The sequence below is a fragment of the Melopsittacus undulatus genome, chromosome 4, assembly GCF_012275295.1.
Source record: "Melopsittacus undulatus isolate bMelUnd1 chromosome 4, bMelUnd1.mat.Z, whole genome shotgun sequence".
In the NCBI taxonomy this organism is placed as follows: Eukaryota; Metazoa; Chordata; class Aves; order Psittaciformes; family Psittaculidae; genus Melopsittacus; species Melopsittacus undulatus.
In genome coordinates, this window is record NC_047530.1 from 54,951,908 (window position 1) to 54,967,605 (window position 15,698).

The 15,698-nt window shown below is 39.4% G+C and overlaps 1 protein-coding gene across 4 annotated transcripts in view; it reads right to left on the bottom strand.

Moving 5' to 3' along the window:
* Positions 1 to 1,293: 1,293 nt before the first annotated feature.
* The window catches only part of RRAS2 (RAS related 2), a 44,567-nt gene continuing 30,162 nt past the window's right edge, over positions 1,294 to 15,698 (bottom strand). For all 4 annotated transcript variants that reach the window (XM_034062429.1, XM_034062432.1, XM_031052744.2 and 1 more), the window contains exons 2-6: positions 14,372 to 14,459; positions 13,546 to 13,648; positions 11,111 to 11,219; positions 3,225 to 3,343; positions 1,294 to 2,756 (exon numbers count right to left, since the gene is read on the bottom strand). In XM_034062429.1, the coding sequence (XP_033918320.1) occupies positions 2,669 to 2,756; positions 3,225 to 3,343; positions 11,111 to 11,219; positions 13,546 to 13,648; positions 14,372 to 14,459 (507 nt within the window). In that variant the 3' untranslated portion in view covers positions 1,294 to 2,668. The remainder of the gene's footprint in view (positions 2,757 to 3,224; positions 3,344 to 11,110; positions 11,220 to 13,545; positions 13,649 to 14,371; positions 14,460 to 15,698) is intronic.

A 15,698-nucleotide genomic window follows, 5' to 3' on the forward strand; every position in this document is an offset into this window, starting at 1 on the left:
GCAAGCTCCAGGCTAGGGAGAGAAATGCCATCTTTCACCACTACCTTCAGGTACAGCAATTAAAATACCTCAAGATGTTTGGAACTGAGGACCCCCTAGATCACTATTACTGTATCCCTTTTCTAAATACCAACTTCCAAGTCTAAAGACTAGGATCAAAATAGCTGCATCTAACAGTGTCTTAAGAGTGCCATATATGAACCACTCTCAAAAAGAGACCACATTACATACAGATTTCCCTGTACATTCTCTGCAGTAGAAGCCTTAAAACACATGCACAGGAATATATCATCTTAGTTAATGAATACAGAGCTGACTTCCACAGCAGCAGCTGATGGTCCCACTTCTATTTAACTTGCTTACACAGTTTACCATGTGGCTTAGCAGATAGGAGTAGGTTGCTTAGCATCAACCACCTCGAAGCTATTCAGCTTTCCCTATGAGCAAAAGCAAGGGTGTGGGTCTCTCCACCTTCCTTATGAATTACAGAGTTAGATATTAAAAGGCCTATCTTTATCACAGTCTACTATTTTAAAACCAGTCTATGATGAGTGAACAGTTAAAAAAACAGAAAAGAAAAAGATAAAAAAGATGAAACTTGAAGGTATTTGCACTCAGAAATCCAGCCTCAACACACATGCTGCAATTTGTTGTCTTAACTCATTCTAACGTCACACATTCAGTGACTTAACTCCAGAGCGCTTTGCATATTTAAGAAAACATGTGGGTTTTGCTACAAGCTGTAAGTTCTTACATTTGACTTGAAAAATGTATCCATCTCCCAAAAGTACTTCCTCTGTAACTCCTTGCTTCAATCTTCTACACATTATTCATAAGTAGCCCTTCAACAACCAGTAACTTTACGTAAAGGGGATGAGGGCGGGAGCTACCCACACTTTCAAAACAGTATTACACAGCCTAATCTAAATAACACAAGCAAGTTAAATTTCTCTGCCGTGCATGACACTAGCATTATTTCTAGGTTTAACACCTTGCTGCTCTGCAGGTAACTGAACTTGTTTAAGCACTGCTTTCTCAGCAGATGTTTACAGATTTATGGCAGAGCACCTGACTGTGAGCACAGCAACACAACAGTTGTTGACTGGACCACTGACTACATACTCCAAGTCAAAACAAACATAAGCTTTTATCATCTATTATGATTTAAATGGAAGTAGGCTTTCTTCCAAGCCTTCAATCTACCTCCTAAGCAGGTCCCATCATGCCCTTCTTCCCCCCACCCCAAAAGAATTCAAGTTTTGGAGGAGAGTCAGAAAGAGGCAATGTGCTTACCCCCTTATAATGGTTAGATCATCTTTAATTCTAGCACCTGAAGTTATACAAGGGTTTGCTTAATAATCAAGTTTCAAAGAACTGTTGGACACATTCAGTAAGGTGACAACTGTGCAATACCACTCAGTATTTCAATATCAGGGACCATACTCTTGAATTGTTTAAACACAATCCACAGAACTCAAAATTAAACAACCATCCACAGTTTAACTAAACAATCAGTTAAAAGTCTTACAATTTAATAATTCACGTAATAGTCTTTAGTAGGGGATACTGAAATTCATTAAAACACAACACTAGATTTTACTCTATGGGTGTGTTGGGCAGGCACATAATTTGGCCATTCTTGGGTACAACAGAAGAGTAAGGAGAAGTTTACCACAGTTTGGCAAATCCCACATTTTGTCAGTTAAAAGTGAACTGTGAGAATTAAATACTCATCTTTACATATACACAAGTTATGCTGTGAAAGCATATTTGCTTACAAACATATAAAAATACTTGTTAACTAGTTTGATAAGAAAATAATGTATAAAAGTATATAGCAAAAACATTTAATCATCTCTGACAATGGAAAGATCAAATTCATTTTTATATCACATGAAACAAAAACAGCTACAATTTTAGTTTTCCTTAATCCCTTACCCAAAAATACAAAGGAAGACACAATTTGTTTCCAAACAAATGATGTGAAATTTCTTACTAAGCTGAAATGCCTCAAATCCAGAATGAGCTCAGGTATTTGGCCATATCCTAATAGTAGTAGTAGTAGTAGTAGCTGTCCTGTAGCTGTTCTGGATTCATAAAATAAATACAGTAGACTGTTTTGGCCACTGAAATAAAACTGCAGCATAAGTGAGAGATGAAAAGTTTTGCTGACAATGAAATTCAGTGTAGGTTTCTTAAGGCTAGCTGAATACTCAAGTCTAATTTAACTGAGGGCAAAAAAAGCCAATCCACCCCTTCTTTAAAAAGTATTCTCTATACTTCCATATAGGTCTTTGTAATACCTAAAGAAATTTCAGAAGTAAAAATAAATTAATTCAAAGAGACAACTTATGCATGACTTCAACACCTTGTCCTACACGGTTTTGTTTCATCTCCTTTGCGAATAAAACTCCACAAGGTGCAAGCTCTTAAGTGAGAGGAGGAAGGAACTGTGGTATTAAAGAAGCAGCCTTAGTGTTTTGCTTTGAAGTCTGCCCCAGGATGACAGTCTTCTTCAAGAACTATTTTGCCAGCTTCTTGGACTAAGGCTATTCTGGTGACCACTTTTAGGACATGCACATGTAAGGCTAGACCAATACCAGAAGTGATGTAAAATGGTGGAAAATAAAAAAGAATCTGGCAGTTGATAGCTTGGTTCTTGGGATTCTCAGAAAATAACACAATGGCAGCCTTTCTTGTCTTTTTCTTTCCGTGTTGGCTCTGGTGAAGGAGGGCACTCTTGTTCTTGAAACTTCCTGAAACAGATATTTCAAATTAAATTCAGAGAATCATTTTCAGTTACATAAAAATAAATACTGTATTTTAAGTTATGGGGTTTATATCCTTATGGAGGATGGACTTACTTTTGACATTCAAGCTACTGATTAAATCACAGCTTTTTGAGATTTGCCTTTTTTTTTTTAATAAGAAACATCCTTTTTTACAGAAGGCCAATCCCAAATTTAGTTTATCAGGCTTACTTACGAGGTGATCAATAAAATCAGAGAGATTAGGGTGAAGAAAATACCTTTCAAATACATATTACATTCATGCAAACATTTTTCCTTATATACAAGAACACTTTGTAATAGAGAGCACTGGTCAAAGCTCACAGGAAACAGCAGGCAGAACTTTCTCAGTGATTTTCCACTACATTTCAAAACATGTGCTGCAGCTATATCCATTAATGTATGGGCATCGATTACCTGGTCAAGTTATCATACCTTATAACTCTGACAAGTTCGTGAAACGCTTGGTCTACATTCAGTCTGATTTTTGCTGAGGCTTCCATGTATGTTACTTTGAGCTGCCGTGCTAGCTGCTGACCTTCCTCTTGCGTCACCTGTAACAGACACCAATCATTAAGTTCAAGGCTTTTGCATATACCTGCCAAGGATTTATTTCCCTCAAGCAATAATGTTCATTTGGCCACAGAATAGCTTCCACACTGCCCACATAATACAACTGGGAAGCAAATCCATGTGAAACCTCTTTTCAAATGCAAGTGAAGAGTTCTTTTTTTCCCTAAGCTTCTGCAACAAGCAAAGACCAGCCCTCCAGGGAATCTCCCTCACTGCAGCTGCCTCATCTTCACTCCAGTTCTGCATAAAAAGACCAAGTTTTTCTTCACAGGCAAGCAAAAGTCCTTCACTCCTCAAAGCAAGTGCTTCAGTTAACATCTGCCAGATTACTAACACAACTGTGAACACTATTGCTAAACTGTCTCCCTGTCCCAGCTAAATCTAGACATCAAAAAAACCCCACCAAAACACAGATGACTATTTTAGAAACAAGTGCTGAAGTTTAGCTTCTGAATCTTTGTATTTAAAAATCTGCGTATGGAACAGCAAAGTATTAATACAGACAGTCTTAAATGTAGCTTAAATTACAAGAGATCTGAAAAATCCATTAAGCCTTCAGGCTATCCAGAGATATTGAAGAAAACCTGTCTACCTTTTGACTCCTTATGACAGAGAAAAGGGCGATGAAGACGAAATAATGAGCATCATAGAGCTGGTATAAAATTTAAAAGAGGTGAAGCAGAAGGCAGGAAGCTAGTGAACCATTATAGCAAGGAGAAATCAGTCGGCCACAGGGCAAAATTAAAGGTGATCACTGTGAATTTTTGGATGAACTAAGTCGAAAGCAGTGAGGTCAGAAAGTGGAAGGCTACCCTGAGCAGTGCAAGGCTTGTGAAGCTTTAACAGGAAGGTCACCCACAGGGCCAGAGAGGAAAGGGCAGCTTTCAGTGATAAAAGGAAACACAACTGATCTTGCCAAGACAATGTCTAGTGGAAGAAATGTCAAAGATTACACTGCTTTCACAGAACAATGTTAAAGCAGCACGTACAACACTGATATGATGAGAACAAAAAAAGAACAAAAAAAAATCCAACAAAAAGAAGGTTTATTTTTAATTAAGCTTTGAAAAGGCACTCACATATTTCCTTAGATTAAGAAGCTACACAGAAATAGATGGGAATAAGAAAGCACAGAAGTACTTACTAACTTGTAAAATACTTTCCTAACAGATGCACACATGGTTTGACAGTCCTCTTGCACAGTTTCTCAGTATCTTTGATGCTTCTGCCCTTAGTACCTCCACTGGCATTATATTCATTCATTTACTGCTGAACTGTGGGCTGCTCCCACTAAACCCTCATGAAGCTCTACAAAGAGATCCCAGCTGGAGTAACTCAGGATGCATCTGCTGATCTCAAACACTCTCAGAAAATACTACATTTATTTCAGTGTTATTACCATCAGCTGAAGCCAAAAAAGACCCTCAAAACCAACCCAAGATCAGCTACTGGAGCTTCATTTTTAACTGCAGGGCACAATATGAGAATGGCTGGGATCCTTCAGTCCTACACAGGTGTCTGAATACAGAATTATATTCAAGATTTGTGCTCCACTAACTAGAATCAACCCACTTCCACCTTCCTCTCTAGCCCCAGATGCTGAAGTATCCTTACTCCAAAGCTTACAAAGGCTGCTCTTTGAGAAACATTCACAGGTACTTTCTGGCACATCAATGACATTGCAGAATCTCCCAAAGTTTGCATTAGGGTTTCCAGAACCTTCTCTACATCTCTGACTCGTCAGACAGAAGTAGGTTAAAGTACAGATATGGCTGTTTTTGCAAAACTAACCATTTTTACTTTTCTTCATCCCTGCATAGTCTTTTCTAGTCCCAGAAAGTGAGAGGCTAAAGTGTAATAAAAATAAATAACTGGGAAAGAATGCATAGGCTTGAGGAGAAACTGAACCCAGCCTTTAAACGTACATGGTTACTACTTTCTTCATTACTGTCTCTAAAGAACATTAGAAATACATGTCAAACTAACACTGTAATAACATCAAGCTACACTTCCACAATATTCTGCATTAAAATACTATAGATGCAAATTAAAGTCCTTATTGCACTTACTAGACTATCTATAGTTGCTTCTATTCTTTCTAGTCTGTCTTATAAGTATATTGTCAAGTAGCTTGTGATCAATTTTAGTGACCTTAGAAAGAATATTTGATTTTGAGTACAATACAGAAACATTTGCAGTGCCCAAGCTGTAAATTAGAGGCCAGAACATACCAGTTCCATTTTTCAAGTCTGAGGGAAATGCAGTATGTGCAAACATACAAAAATATGAATTTCCATCTTTTTACTCTCCCTTCTTGAGTACAACAACTCTGTATCATGACAGGCTTTTCAGTAAGTGTGATGCTAGAGCTTATTAAATATCACCAGAAAAAAAACCCCAAAAACTAAATCCTTTTTCTTCAAAGAACACTATTTTATTTTGACAGAAGTAGATAACTACAGATTTTCTGGTAGTAACTGTGTGTGTACATGCGTGTGTTGGTTCTGCAAGGAATCTCTCTTTAGTTTCGCTAAACTTAAGGCTGAATACAAATGGGAATCATGATATTTATCCTTTTGTTGCAGGATATTTTACTGGGGTTTTGGGGTATCATTAATTCATGCTGTTCAGATACTTGGCAAAAGCTTCTTAACCTAAACACAATTACAGAAGATTTAAGTGAGCAAGTTAAACACGGAAAAGCTTATTTCCCAACTCCCTAAGCTCAGTCTTCTTACTAAAAGTTACCATTTGAGTATCTGTGCAAGAATCCTGTGAAAGCATCTCACATGGCCCTCCCTTTTAATTATTGTACCTGAGAACTCTCAGAATATGTCAATTTCTGAAGTTTCTATTCTTTCCTCCACCTAAAGCACCTCTACAAGGCTACCTAATCTAACACTGCACCCGTATTTTGCCTGAACACTTACAAAGGGCCATACTGTACTCATGTCAGCAGGTAACAGTTAAGTGTTTCCTCAAGTTTGAGAGGAATCCATTTCTAAGTCCTTGTGGTCACCCTGCAGTGCTCTCTGCTCAGAAACATTGCCTATTCCTGCCAAGAGCTCCATCGGTCCTGAAGAGTGCGTCTGCCATCCCACCCACAAGTGCTGCTTGTTCATGCTTATTGTGGTCTACCATAATGCCTTCCTGGGGGTACTCCACTATTGACCAATTCTATTGTCTGCATTTTCATACAAAAGGTCACTTTGGTAAATATAAACTGTGGTTATGAAGCACTGACATATTCAGACTGACTTGCTGCATTCATACTGCATCAGATACCCAATTGTTGGTTATCTATAAAGTTCAAAATCAGGCAAGCCAGGGGAAGACCTGAAGGTACAACCCATCTGTAAGAACAGAAGCATCACTGTATGTGGCCATAAAAACCTACTACCTCAAGCAGTTAATGTCACACTGCCATACAAGTTCACAGTCATTAAGAGAAGGCCAAAACAAAATGTCGGTGAATTTGGGTAGGCAACCACCCAGGTCCTCGAACCCATTCACCTCCTGGAATAAGCCAGCTCAGGCCAATCTATTTATGAAGCTGGGAGTCTGCAAAGCCAAAATTAACTTCTTGTTTGCCAGCACCTAGGCTGATGCTGATCAAAGTACAAGGCTGTTTAACTGGGATCATTAGCTTTGCTCATCATCTATCTGCATAAACTGAAGTCACATGCACCTCTCTTTAAAACCTTGCTTTAAAGGTATCTAGCAGCACAGACAATATTAGCACTAGGTCATTGCTTTAGTTTAGTCATGATGCAAAACCAAAAACTGGCAACATGCAGCACTTTCCTGTTGCAACTTGGATTTTCCTTGAAACCCTGCCATCTGGGGAATGATCAGACTTGACCCATTTAAACTAGCAGTTATCTACTAAAAGTCATACGTGTCCTGCACTGACAAGTCTACTCCATCAGTAATGTTTATTACTAAAACATCTGGTGCTCTTCTGAATTGTCTTAGTGTAGAAACATTCAGCGTTGTTTGAGTTCTACAGAACTGACCCATTTAAGAGAAAGACTACTGTGCAGCATTTACTTTAAGGAAAGAGCCATGAGAGATGTGACTGATCAGCGAATCTGGAAACCCTGGTAACTTTATTCATTATCATACAAGGACATCCTAAAGATTAAAGCTTGCTTATCCTCCAGTAACTTATTTTTCTTTGTCAGCCTAACCTGTGGATATTGAGGACTTTGCCTCCCATACCATACAGTAGATAAAATTACAAGTCTGCTTAACTCCATTTATCTATACAGGTACCACTGTAGCAAATCACTATTTCAAACTTCCTCTTTCACCTCTCCTCAAAACACTTGTGAGTTGACACTCAGTCTATTACAGTCACTACTCTTTTAAGCTACACCTTTGGTATGCCCCAACACTTCAAGATTATATTATTGTTTGTGCACTTGTGCTGTACAACCTAGCTCATACATTTCCTGAGGAACAGCTGCCACCACACAAGAGTTAGTAGTTACACATCATTTGCTCCCAGATGTATGGTATCACAACAATACTAATCTGCACTGCCTTCAACTACAGAACAGTTACTTGCATAAAGGTGTGGTCAGACCCTTGGGACATCCAAAACATGTTTAACGCCAGCTCTGGGAAGATTTGTGTGTTAGTTCTGTTGAGAATTATTTGCTGACCAAAACACACTACATAACTTTATCTCAGCCTTAGTCTCTCAGAGGTAGCACATGTTCTTTATTATTTCACTGGTTTGCCCCTGTCTTTTAGGAGAAAAAGACAGGTGTCTAGTACAAGTACTTTTGCTCTAAAAACTCATACTCAACTTCCTCAATTTCTAAAAATGCTATTTAAGTTCTGAAGCTGAAAAATGTATGTTTGTGACTAAACAAGGAAATAAGATGTCTTCTTGTAGAACTGCCAGGTAAGTAGCAGGACAGCAGTGTGACACTAGCCTGGCTGACCACGTTTTGCATGTAACCTGAGTGAGGCCTGGCATATCACCAGACTGAAGATGCAAAAGATCCCACAGTGAAACTGGGGCACCCCACACTTCCCACTTGCCCCAGCACTCCCAGGCAAGGTGAGGGAGCACTCTTGTCTTTGCCTCCAGGCCTCTCATCACAGCTGCACGTGCAGCAAGCCTGCAGCCAGAGCAGGACGACCTTGCTTGTCAGGAGGTTTTCCCATACCTGGGGAGACCTGGTGGCAGGATTAGTTTTCAGCCAAGATCAACAAGCTGGCACAACTCACTGACTGGATGTCTGCATTGAGAGTTCACATGATGGAGCAGAAACAACCCCCCCAATGAAGCAGAAACTCTGGCTGCATTTAAAACCCTGTTGATAACATCTAACTGCTTGCTGCTGCTGCTGCCAAAACGCAAGATCTCACTTTCTACCCCCACCCCAACTCCTCCCTGCTCTGCTCCAAGCCACAGTCCCACCTCTTCCAATGTTTCCAGCACTGGCACTCAAATCTTTGCAGGCAGATTTAACTCACACAGATCCCACAACACAATTCCACCTCGCCTGTTTTTCTCCCCATCCAGAGATGATCCAGCTCACAAAGTGCTTCATCAAGTGAGAGCTAGGGCCAGAAAAGGAAAGAGCAAAACGTGCAGTCAAGAGGGAGGGGAGCCTCTCCCTCTGGGCACCAATTAGGTCAGCTCAGCATCCTTAAACCATTCCTTCAGGCTGACTTAAGGCCAACTGAAACACACCGCATGGTGGGGAAGGGGCAGGGAAGAGTTAAGAAGACACAAGCAGCTGTTTAAGCAAACCTACAACTGCTTTTTCAGCTACAACTGCCTAAGCCTTAACTTCTGATGGAAGTCACGAATCCACCAATTTGAATGTACATTGTGTGAGCGACAGCACTAAAAGTTATGCTTGTCAACATCTATTCAATTAAGGCAATTAACAGCCATAAAAAGTGAAAGGAACTTCTGGGGACATATGCTTTTATTTGTGTTCAGATGTGAGCAGCAAAACTGCAAATTTAAGCAATTTGAAACCAGCTGGTTTGAGCTTGAATGTGTGCCAGCCCACCATCACCTGAAAAAGCAGCTAGGAATAAGGTGCAGAAGGACTAGCAGGGGAATAGGTGACAGGCACCTCTTTCCTCCTTTAAGGGAGAAACAGATTTGGTGTAATAACCTTAGGAAGGTGGAGGACAGATAACAAAGTTCTTAACGATTTCTAGAAATGGATCTACAGGATTGCCAGCTACATTTGCAGGCATCCTCCAAAAACTGGAGCTGACAGCAATGATGTTATTTCCCTCCCAAAGCACCTGCATGTTTATCCTTCAGCAATTACAGTTTGCAGAGCAGTTCAGTTTCACCTACATGGTTTCCAAGCCAATACTTATGCATAAGATAAAGTACAGTAAGTTTCAAGACCTGCAAGGTTAAATTCAGGAATTTTCATTGGGGTGTGATGACAACTGAAGAAAGAAAGTTTCACTTCTGTATCAGGGATAGGCTGAGAGTTCTGTGCATGTGTGAGTACATGAAGTTACTCCTGATGAGTCTGTGAGCTACTTCTGTAAAAACTTCTTTCAATACAGTATCTTTCAGCACTGGTGTTGATTTTGGCATGATCCTTCCACACAGGTTCTGGGGTAAAAAGGCTGTGACAACCAAGGAAGCATACTCAACAGGAACATTTTTGTACTGAAGGTTTTATGTAGTATTCAAGAAATTCATTAAACAACAATGTACTAAACCACTAAACTCTTCAATGTTATTTGTTTTGAGCCTAAATTTTTTCTTGTCCCAGACACTGTTTTTTGACAGAGAAAAGAACAAAACCTACGTAAGCACTTATGGACAGAAATAAAGTCATGCCCTGGTACACAAATCTGGGAATGTCTTATTGTTAAAAGTTGTGCTTTCCTTGTGAAACTCTTAAAATAATTACAGCAATTTTAGTAATATTTAGTTTACTCTCAGATAAAAATCAATCACATGTTAGTACTAAGCTTTTAAGAGTCATCTGACTGACTCAGGAGAAAATACTAAACTGCTGAAGTAAGTTGCTGAAAAAGAATACAAGTTTGACGCCTGCTCCTTTCCTGCTGATGTAGTAAGATTATTTTAATTTCAGCTCAAGTCAGTTTGGTTTATGACAAATCATGAGTAAAAGGGAAAACAAATTTAATTCCCCTTTTTAAAATCATTCTAAACTAAATCTTTTAAGATCTCTTTACAACTAGAGGTGACGTTGAAGACCTACTTGTTTCAAAACTTAAGGTACTTAAATAGAACAGTAATTATGTTGCTGTACTTCAAACCTTAAAAGCATTAAATCAGTTATACAGAAGATGAGCAGCCAAAGAGAAACCAGCAAATGGCTACTCATACATAACAAGAGTGAGCAGTAAAAGCAACAGCACTGAGGTCAGGATCATTAGAGCTAGTGCTGGAATGCACTCCGCTTGGCACAGCGCACTATGGTGAGTAACGGAGAGGAGGAATTAGACACGTTCATGCCTGAGTAATCAAGTCATAACAGAAAGCTCTCAACCCTGTATGTGAATACATTTGGTCTCAACCTCAGTGAGTCAGGCAGAAGATGTACTGTATGTGGAATGCCACCACACTTCTAAGTTCTTCAAGTACAGACACTGAATGTCATCGTGATTCTGGCATTGGAACTATGATGTGATTTTTCATTTGTTTCTTCCTTCCAAAAATAGAGTGGGAACAAAACTAAAATTCCTAGAAGGTGAGCAGTAACTAATAGCAAGTGAATTACCTGTCTTTGGTGGTCCAGATCTGCTTTATTACCAACTAGAATCATAGGAAACTCATCACGATCTTTCACTCTAAGAATCTGTCGCTGAAATTTATAGATTTCTTCAAAACTGTAAAAGAATAAAAGTAGACATCAGTGTACTAATTCATAGATTCTCAGGTTCTGTAGAAGCTCAGAAATTATGAGTCACCTATTTGGACTTGCCCTGCCATGCCACACAAGCACAGACAGCTGCAGGCACTCCACCAGAGTTCACTGTCACAGCATGACCAGTTAGAGAATCATCCAATGCTCAAGCTAAAACCAAAATCCTGAAGTTAGCAGTGTGCTTAGGTGGGGTGATCCAGAAGAACTTGGATGCCAATGGGCTACAGAAAATCAAGTGACCCCAGTCCATTCTCCGAATACTGACTCAAGCTACAATATCCCAGTTACAGTCTACAGACCCTGGTGATAGGCATTTGAGCTGGCAACGTCAACAGCTGCTTCTGGGAAACTTGCGGGAAGCTACCAAAGCTGGGCAATTTTGTTCTTCTAAAACAGAAAAATTGAAGGGTTAAGTGATCAGAGTGCTTTCCAGTTACCAACTGAGTTGTACCAGGTACTGATACTGTTCAAGCAGTAAGGAATAATCCAGCAGTACTTAAGGCAAAGTGAGCAAAGCAGAAAGCTATGAAAACTGTACATAAAACAAGTTAATTCTGGCCTAAACAAGGATTTCTGGAGGCAGAAGGAGGGATGGATAAACAAATAATTGCTTTCAAGTAAACACTATCAAAGCTACATCACTACATAACGAGCTTCATCACAGATACTTGCAGACAATCACATATCCTTTGGAGCACAGACCTCCCAAGCATTGTATTTAATTCCAGGCATACAGTCTGAAGCCATTTACACTTAGATTGCAAGCTAAAAATTTAAAAGCAGGATGATTTATAAGTAAGAAAATTGCATTACAAAAAAACCAAAACAAAATAATAATTATGCAGTCAGCCATGACAATGCCAATCCACACAACCCATATACTGCAATCATGAAAAGAAAGGTGAATTAGAAGGAAGATATGCCACTAAGCATGGCTGCATCTCCATTTAGATATGCTGTTTTAATACTCTGCTCAGAAGTCTGTAGCAACGAGAGAGTTGAAAGTTACCAACTAAGTCCTCTAGGTTTCTTCTTGCTTCAGAATTATTTTCCATCACACAAGCAGAACAGACACTGCTAGCAGATACTTCATTGACAGGCAAGGAAAGTCTCGAATCAGTGGATATCAGAACAAAAATGAAAACTCTGCTTTTCAGAAGTCTTTGAAGGATTTCAGAGAGGAGAATGATATGCAAGTTTAATGTGTCAAGACCTGCTTAAAATCAAGGCAGACCTTTAGCCAGAAGAGCAAACAAAAACTTCAGATTTTCAGACAAACCAGGAGTTCACATGATGACTTCAAAAAACTCTACAGTCCTCTGTAGCAAAAATATTTATGCTAACACAAGTGCTCAGTATGTCCTAAATCCACAGACCCAGTCTTTTCTGGATGGTACACCAAGATGAATTTATACGTTTAGCAGCATTAAGTGTAAGATACACATCCAATGGAAACATGCTCATGCTCCATAGAATATTTATCTTAATTCTCATTGATAGAGCTGTTAGTAAGATCATAAGTAACATATTAGAGCCTAGACTGAATCTAAGTGGGGGAAGAGAGAGGAAAACATGGACCTTTTTTTTGTCATTTTACTGCTCTCCTGTTGCAACTTGAAACAAGTAGAAGGACAGATCCCTGAGCACTTCTTTATCACTACGTATCTGATAAGCTCAATGGAGGAAAATCACAACCAAAACACTGATTGTCTGTATATACATGGAAGTTTCCTACTCTTACAATGATCAGGAGCTTCCTGACCAGTCTCTGTGAGCTTCTAAAAAGATGTTTCATCTCAACTCCACAGTCAAACAGCTATGGAGCTTCTAGTCAATTCAGGGGAATAAGAGTAAGCACTGCCTGCAAAAGAGTGCAGAGACACACTGAACTGGATAACCTGTTCAGAAATCCAGAGCCAGACACCTGACATTGATAAGTACACAGCAAGGGAATATTTCTAAGAACTGATCAGACATCTAGTTTCAATTTCTGTCGTTCAGGGAACCAGAATTCTGGACTGTAATGAAGAGCTTGAACAGAAGTCCCTTTTTTTTTTGTGCGTGTGTATGCTTTCAAGTCATCTGTTCCAAGAGACTGATACTTTCAATAAGAAACTGGTTTAAAATGGGCTTTCATCAGTGCTGAGTGTCACACCATGGAATCTAAAAGTGAACGCATACTCCATGTTTCTGTTTGAGATTACCAATAAAGTATAACCACTAGCATTATAAAGGATAGTAATTTAAGATTAACTACAATTTGTTTAATAACTTGACATCAGGCTTACCTTCCTCTGTCAGTGACTGAGAAAACAAGGAGGAAACCTTCCCCTGTCCTCATGTACTGCTCACGCATAGCTCCAAATTCTTCTTGCCCTGCTGTATCCAGAACTGAACATAAGCAAAACACTGATTACTATGGTTCATGGTCTTAAGAGTATAGACTAAGAAAAAAAAAAATCCTTTCTAATAGGATTATAGCCTCTCCTGTCCATCATAACCAAGCAGAAATCACATTTCACAGATTCTATTAGATTTTTGCTAAGATTCCCAACAAGTTCTTGGACTGACTGAACAATTCAACACCTACCAAACAAACTGAATAACAAAGCTTGGTGGACTTTGGCTAATTCATAACCAGCTGAACCAGCTGGAAAATGCTTATAGACTTGAGTGAGGTGCTGATTTGTCCTTAAAGAAATCACTGGCAAGGGAGAACTGAAACTTTTAAAGCAAAGCATTTATATAGCATTTGGAAGAGACTGCACACAACAGTCAAGTGATGTGCTTTTCACTCCACCACGGCACCCAGGTAACTGCCAGGAGTCACATAAATTCTCCTCATTTTGTAGACACTATGGATTTGGGAATAATTCTTAAAAAAAATGTCCAATTTGCTTTAAAGACAGACACACATACTTAAGGCATAAGTACTTCAGATCCAGGGTATCTTATTAATAAATCAGAGGTAGGTAGCTTTTATTAGCCATACACTTACATAAACCCCACATGCTGTGCAGCCATTTACCTGCATTACATTTTGTGCATACAGATGTAAACACAGGCACCAACAGCTACAGGCTGTCAGTACCATGCTTTAGCAAGGCTACTTACTGTCCAAGCGTGCGGCTCTCTCATCTATCACACATTGCTTGGTGTAGGAGTCTTCAATCGTTGGGTCATAATCCGTAACAAAATAGGACTGCAGAAAATAAAACAAGTTTGTGTGTAAGACAAGCACATATAGGACACTGATCGAGTAACATGCTAAAACCATACGCTTGGCAACTTCAGGAAGATGAGCAGGTTTTACCCATGTACAACTGTTTGCCACCTTACCCAAAAAGTTACAGTTAACAGCTTCCCTATTCCTAGCAAATACCCATAAACTATAGATATTACTAGCAGAGCCACTGAACTTACTGGATTCCCACAGAATTTCTAGCATTTTCTAGAGACTTCTGGTAACTCCTAGAACTTTCAGTTTCTAGTGGCTCTTTAGGTCTCTAGTAACTGCTAAGTTCCTCTGAACTTCTGGATAAAGTTAAGAATTTCTGGGAATTCTCAAAAGTCTCCAGGATTTCCTCTCCTGCTCCCAGAGCCAGTCAGTTCTAAGTGCCAGGATTTTCCCAGCTGTTTCTAGGATTCCCTAGCAGTTTTATAACAATTTCTAGCAACAGCTCCCCACAGCACAAACAGCACTTGTTTTGTAAGGTGAATAAAGTTTAGGGGATTATACCTGTTCCCAGGATTTCTATCCTGGTTTAAATGACTAAGCACACACCTCCTTCAAAAAGAAAACTCCTTAAAGGAGAAAAAGCCATGGAATGCCTGTGTCACTCATTCCCTCAGCACAAGGCTCTACCAGATACTGCCAGTCTGTTGTTTATCACCCAAACTGCAGAGCAAAGCACATCCTGGTACATCTTTCCAGTGTCAAATACTGCAGTAACAATACTATCTGAGGACAACACGGTTAGATTTTAAAGGATGACTTTTTAGCTTACATGCAGCTACAGCAAAATTACTTTCACCCAAAGCTAAAGCACATTGGCATAACAAATCTGTATTCTGATCAAGTTCCTCCCCTCTGTGCCCAATGAAGCAGGCACTGGTGATGTGCATACCCTGACAGTTCAGAAATAAGGCACACTGGGCATGCACACACCAATATGAACACCACAGTAACTGAAGGCATACTATCTGAGTATATTACTCAGTCCTGTAAGCCAGTAAGGAAATAGGAACACTTTAAAACGACATAATGGCTCCTAGGAAGCAAAAATAAGGGGGTGCTGTCCTTGTATTAAGAAGACATCACCAAAAACAGGGTGCATCTCCATATTCATGTCAGAATTAAGAGTTCTCTCTGAAGTGTCTTTCCCATCACACAAATTCAAAGATACCAATAAGACACTACCCTGTTCCTCTAAACTTATCA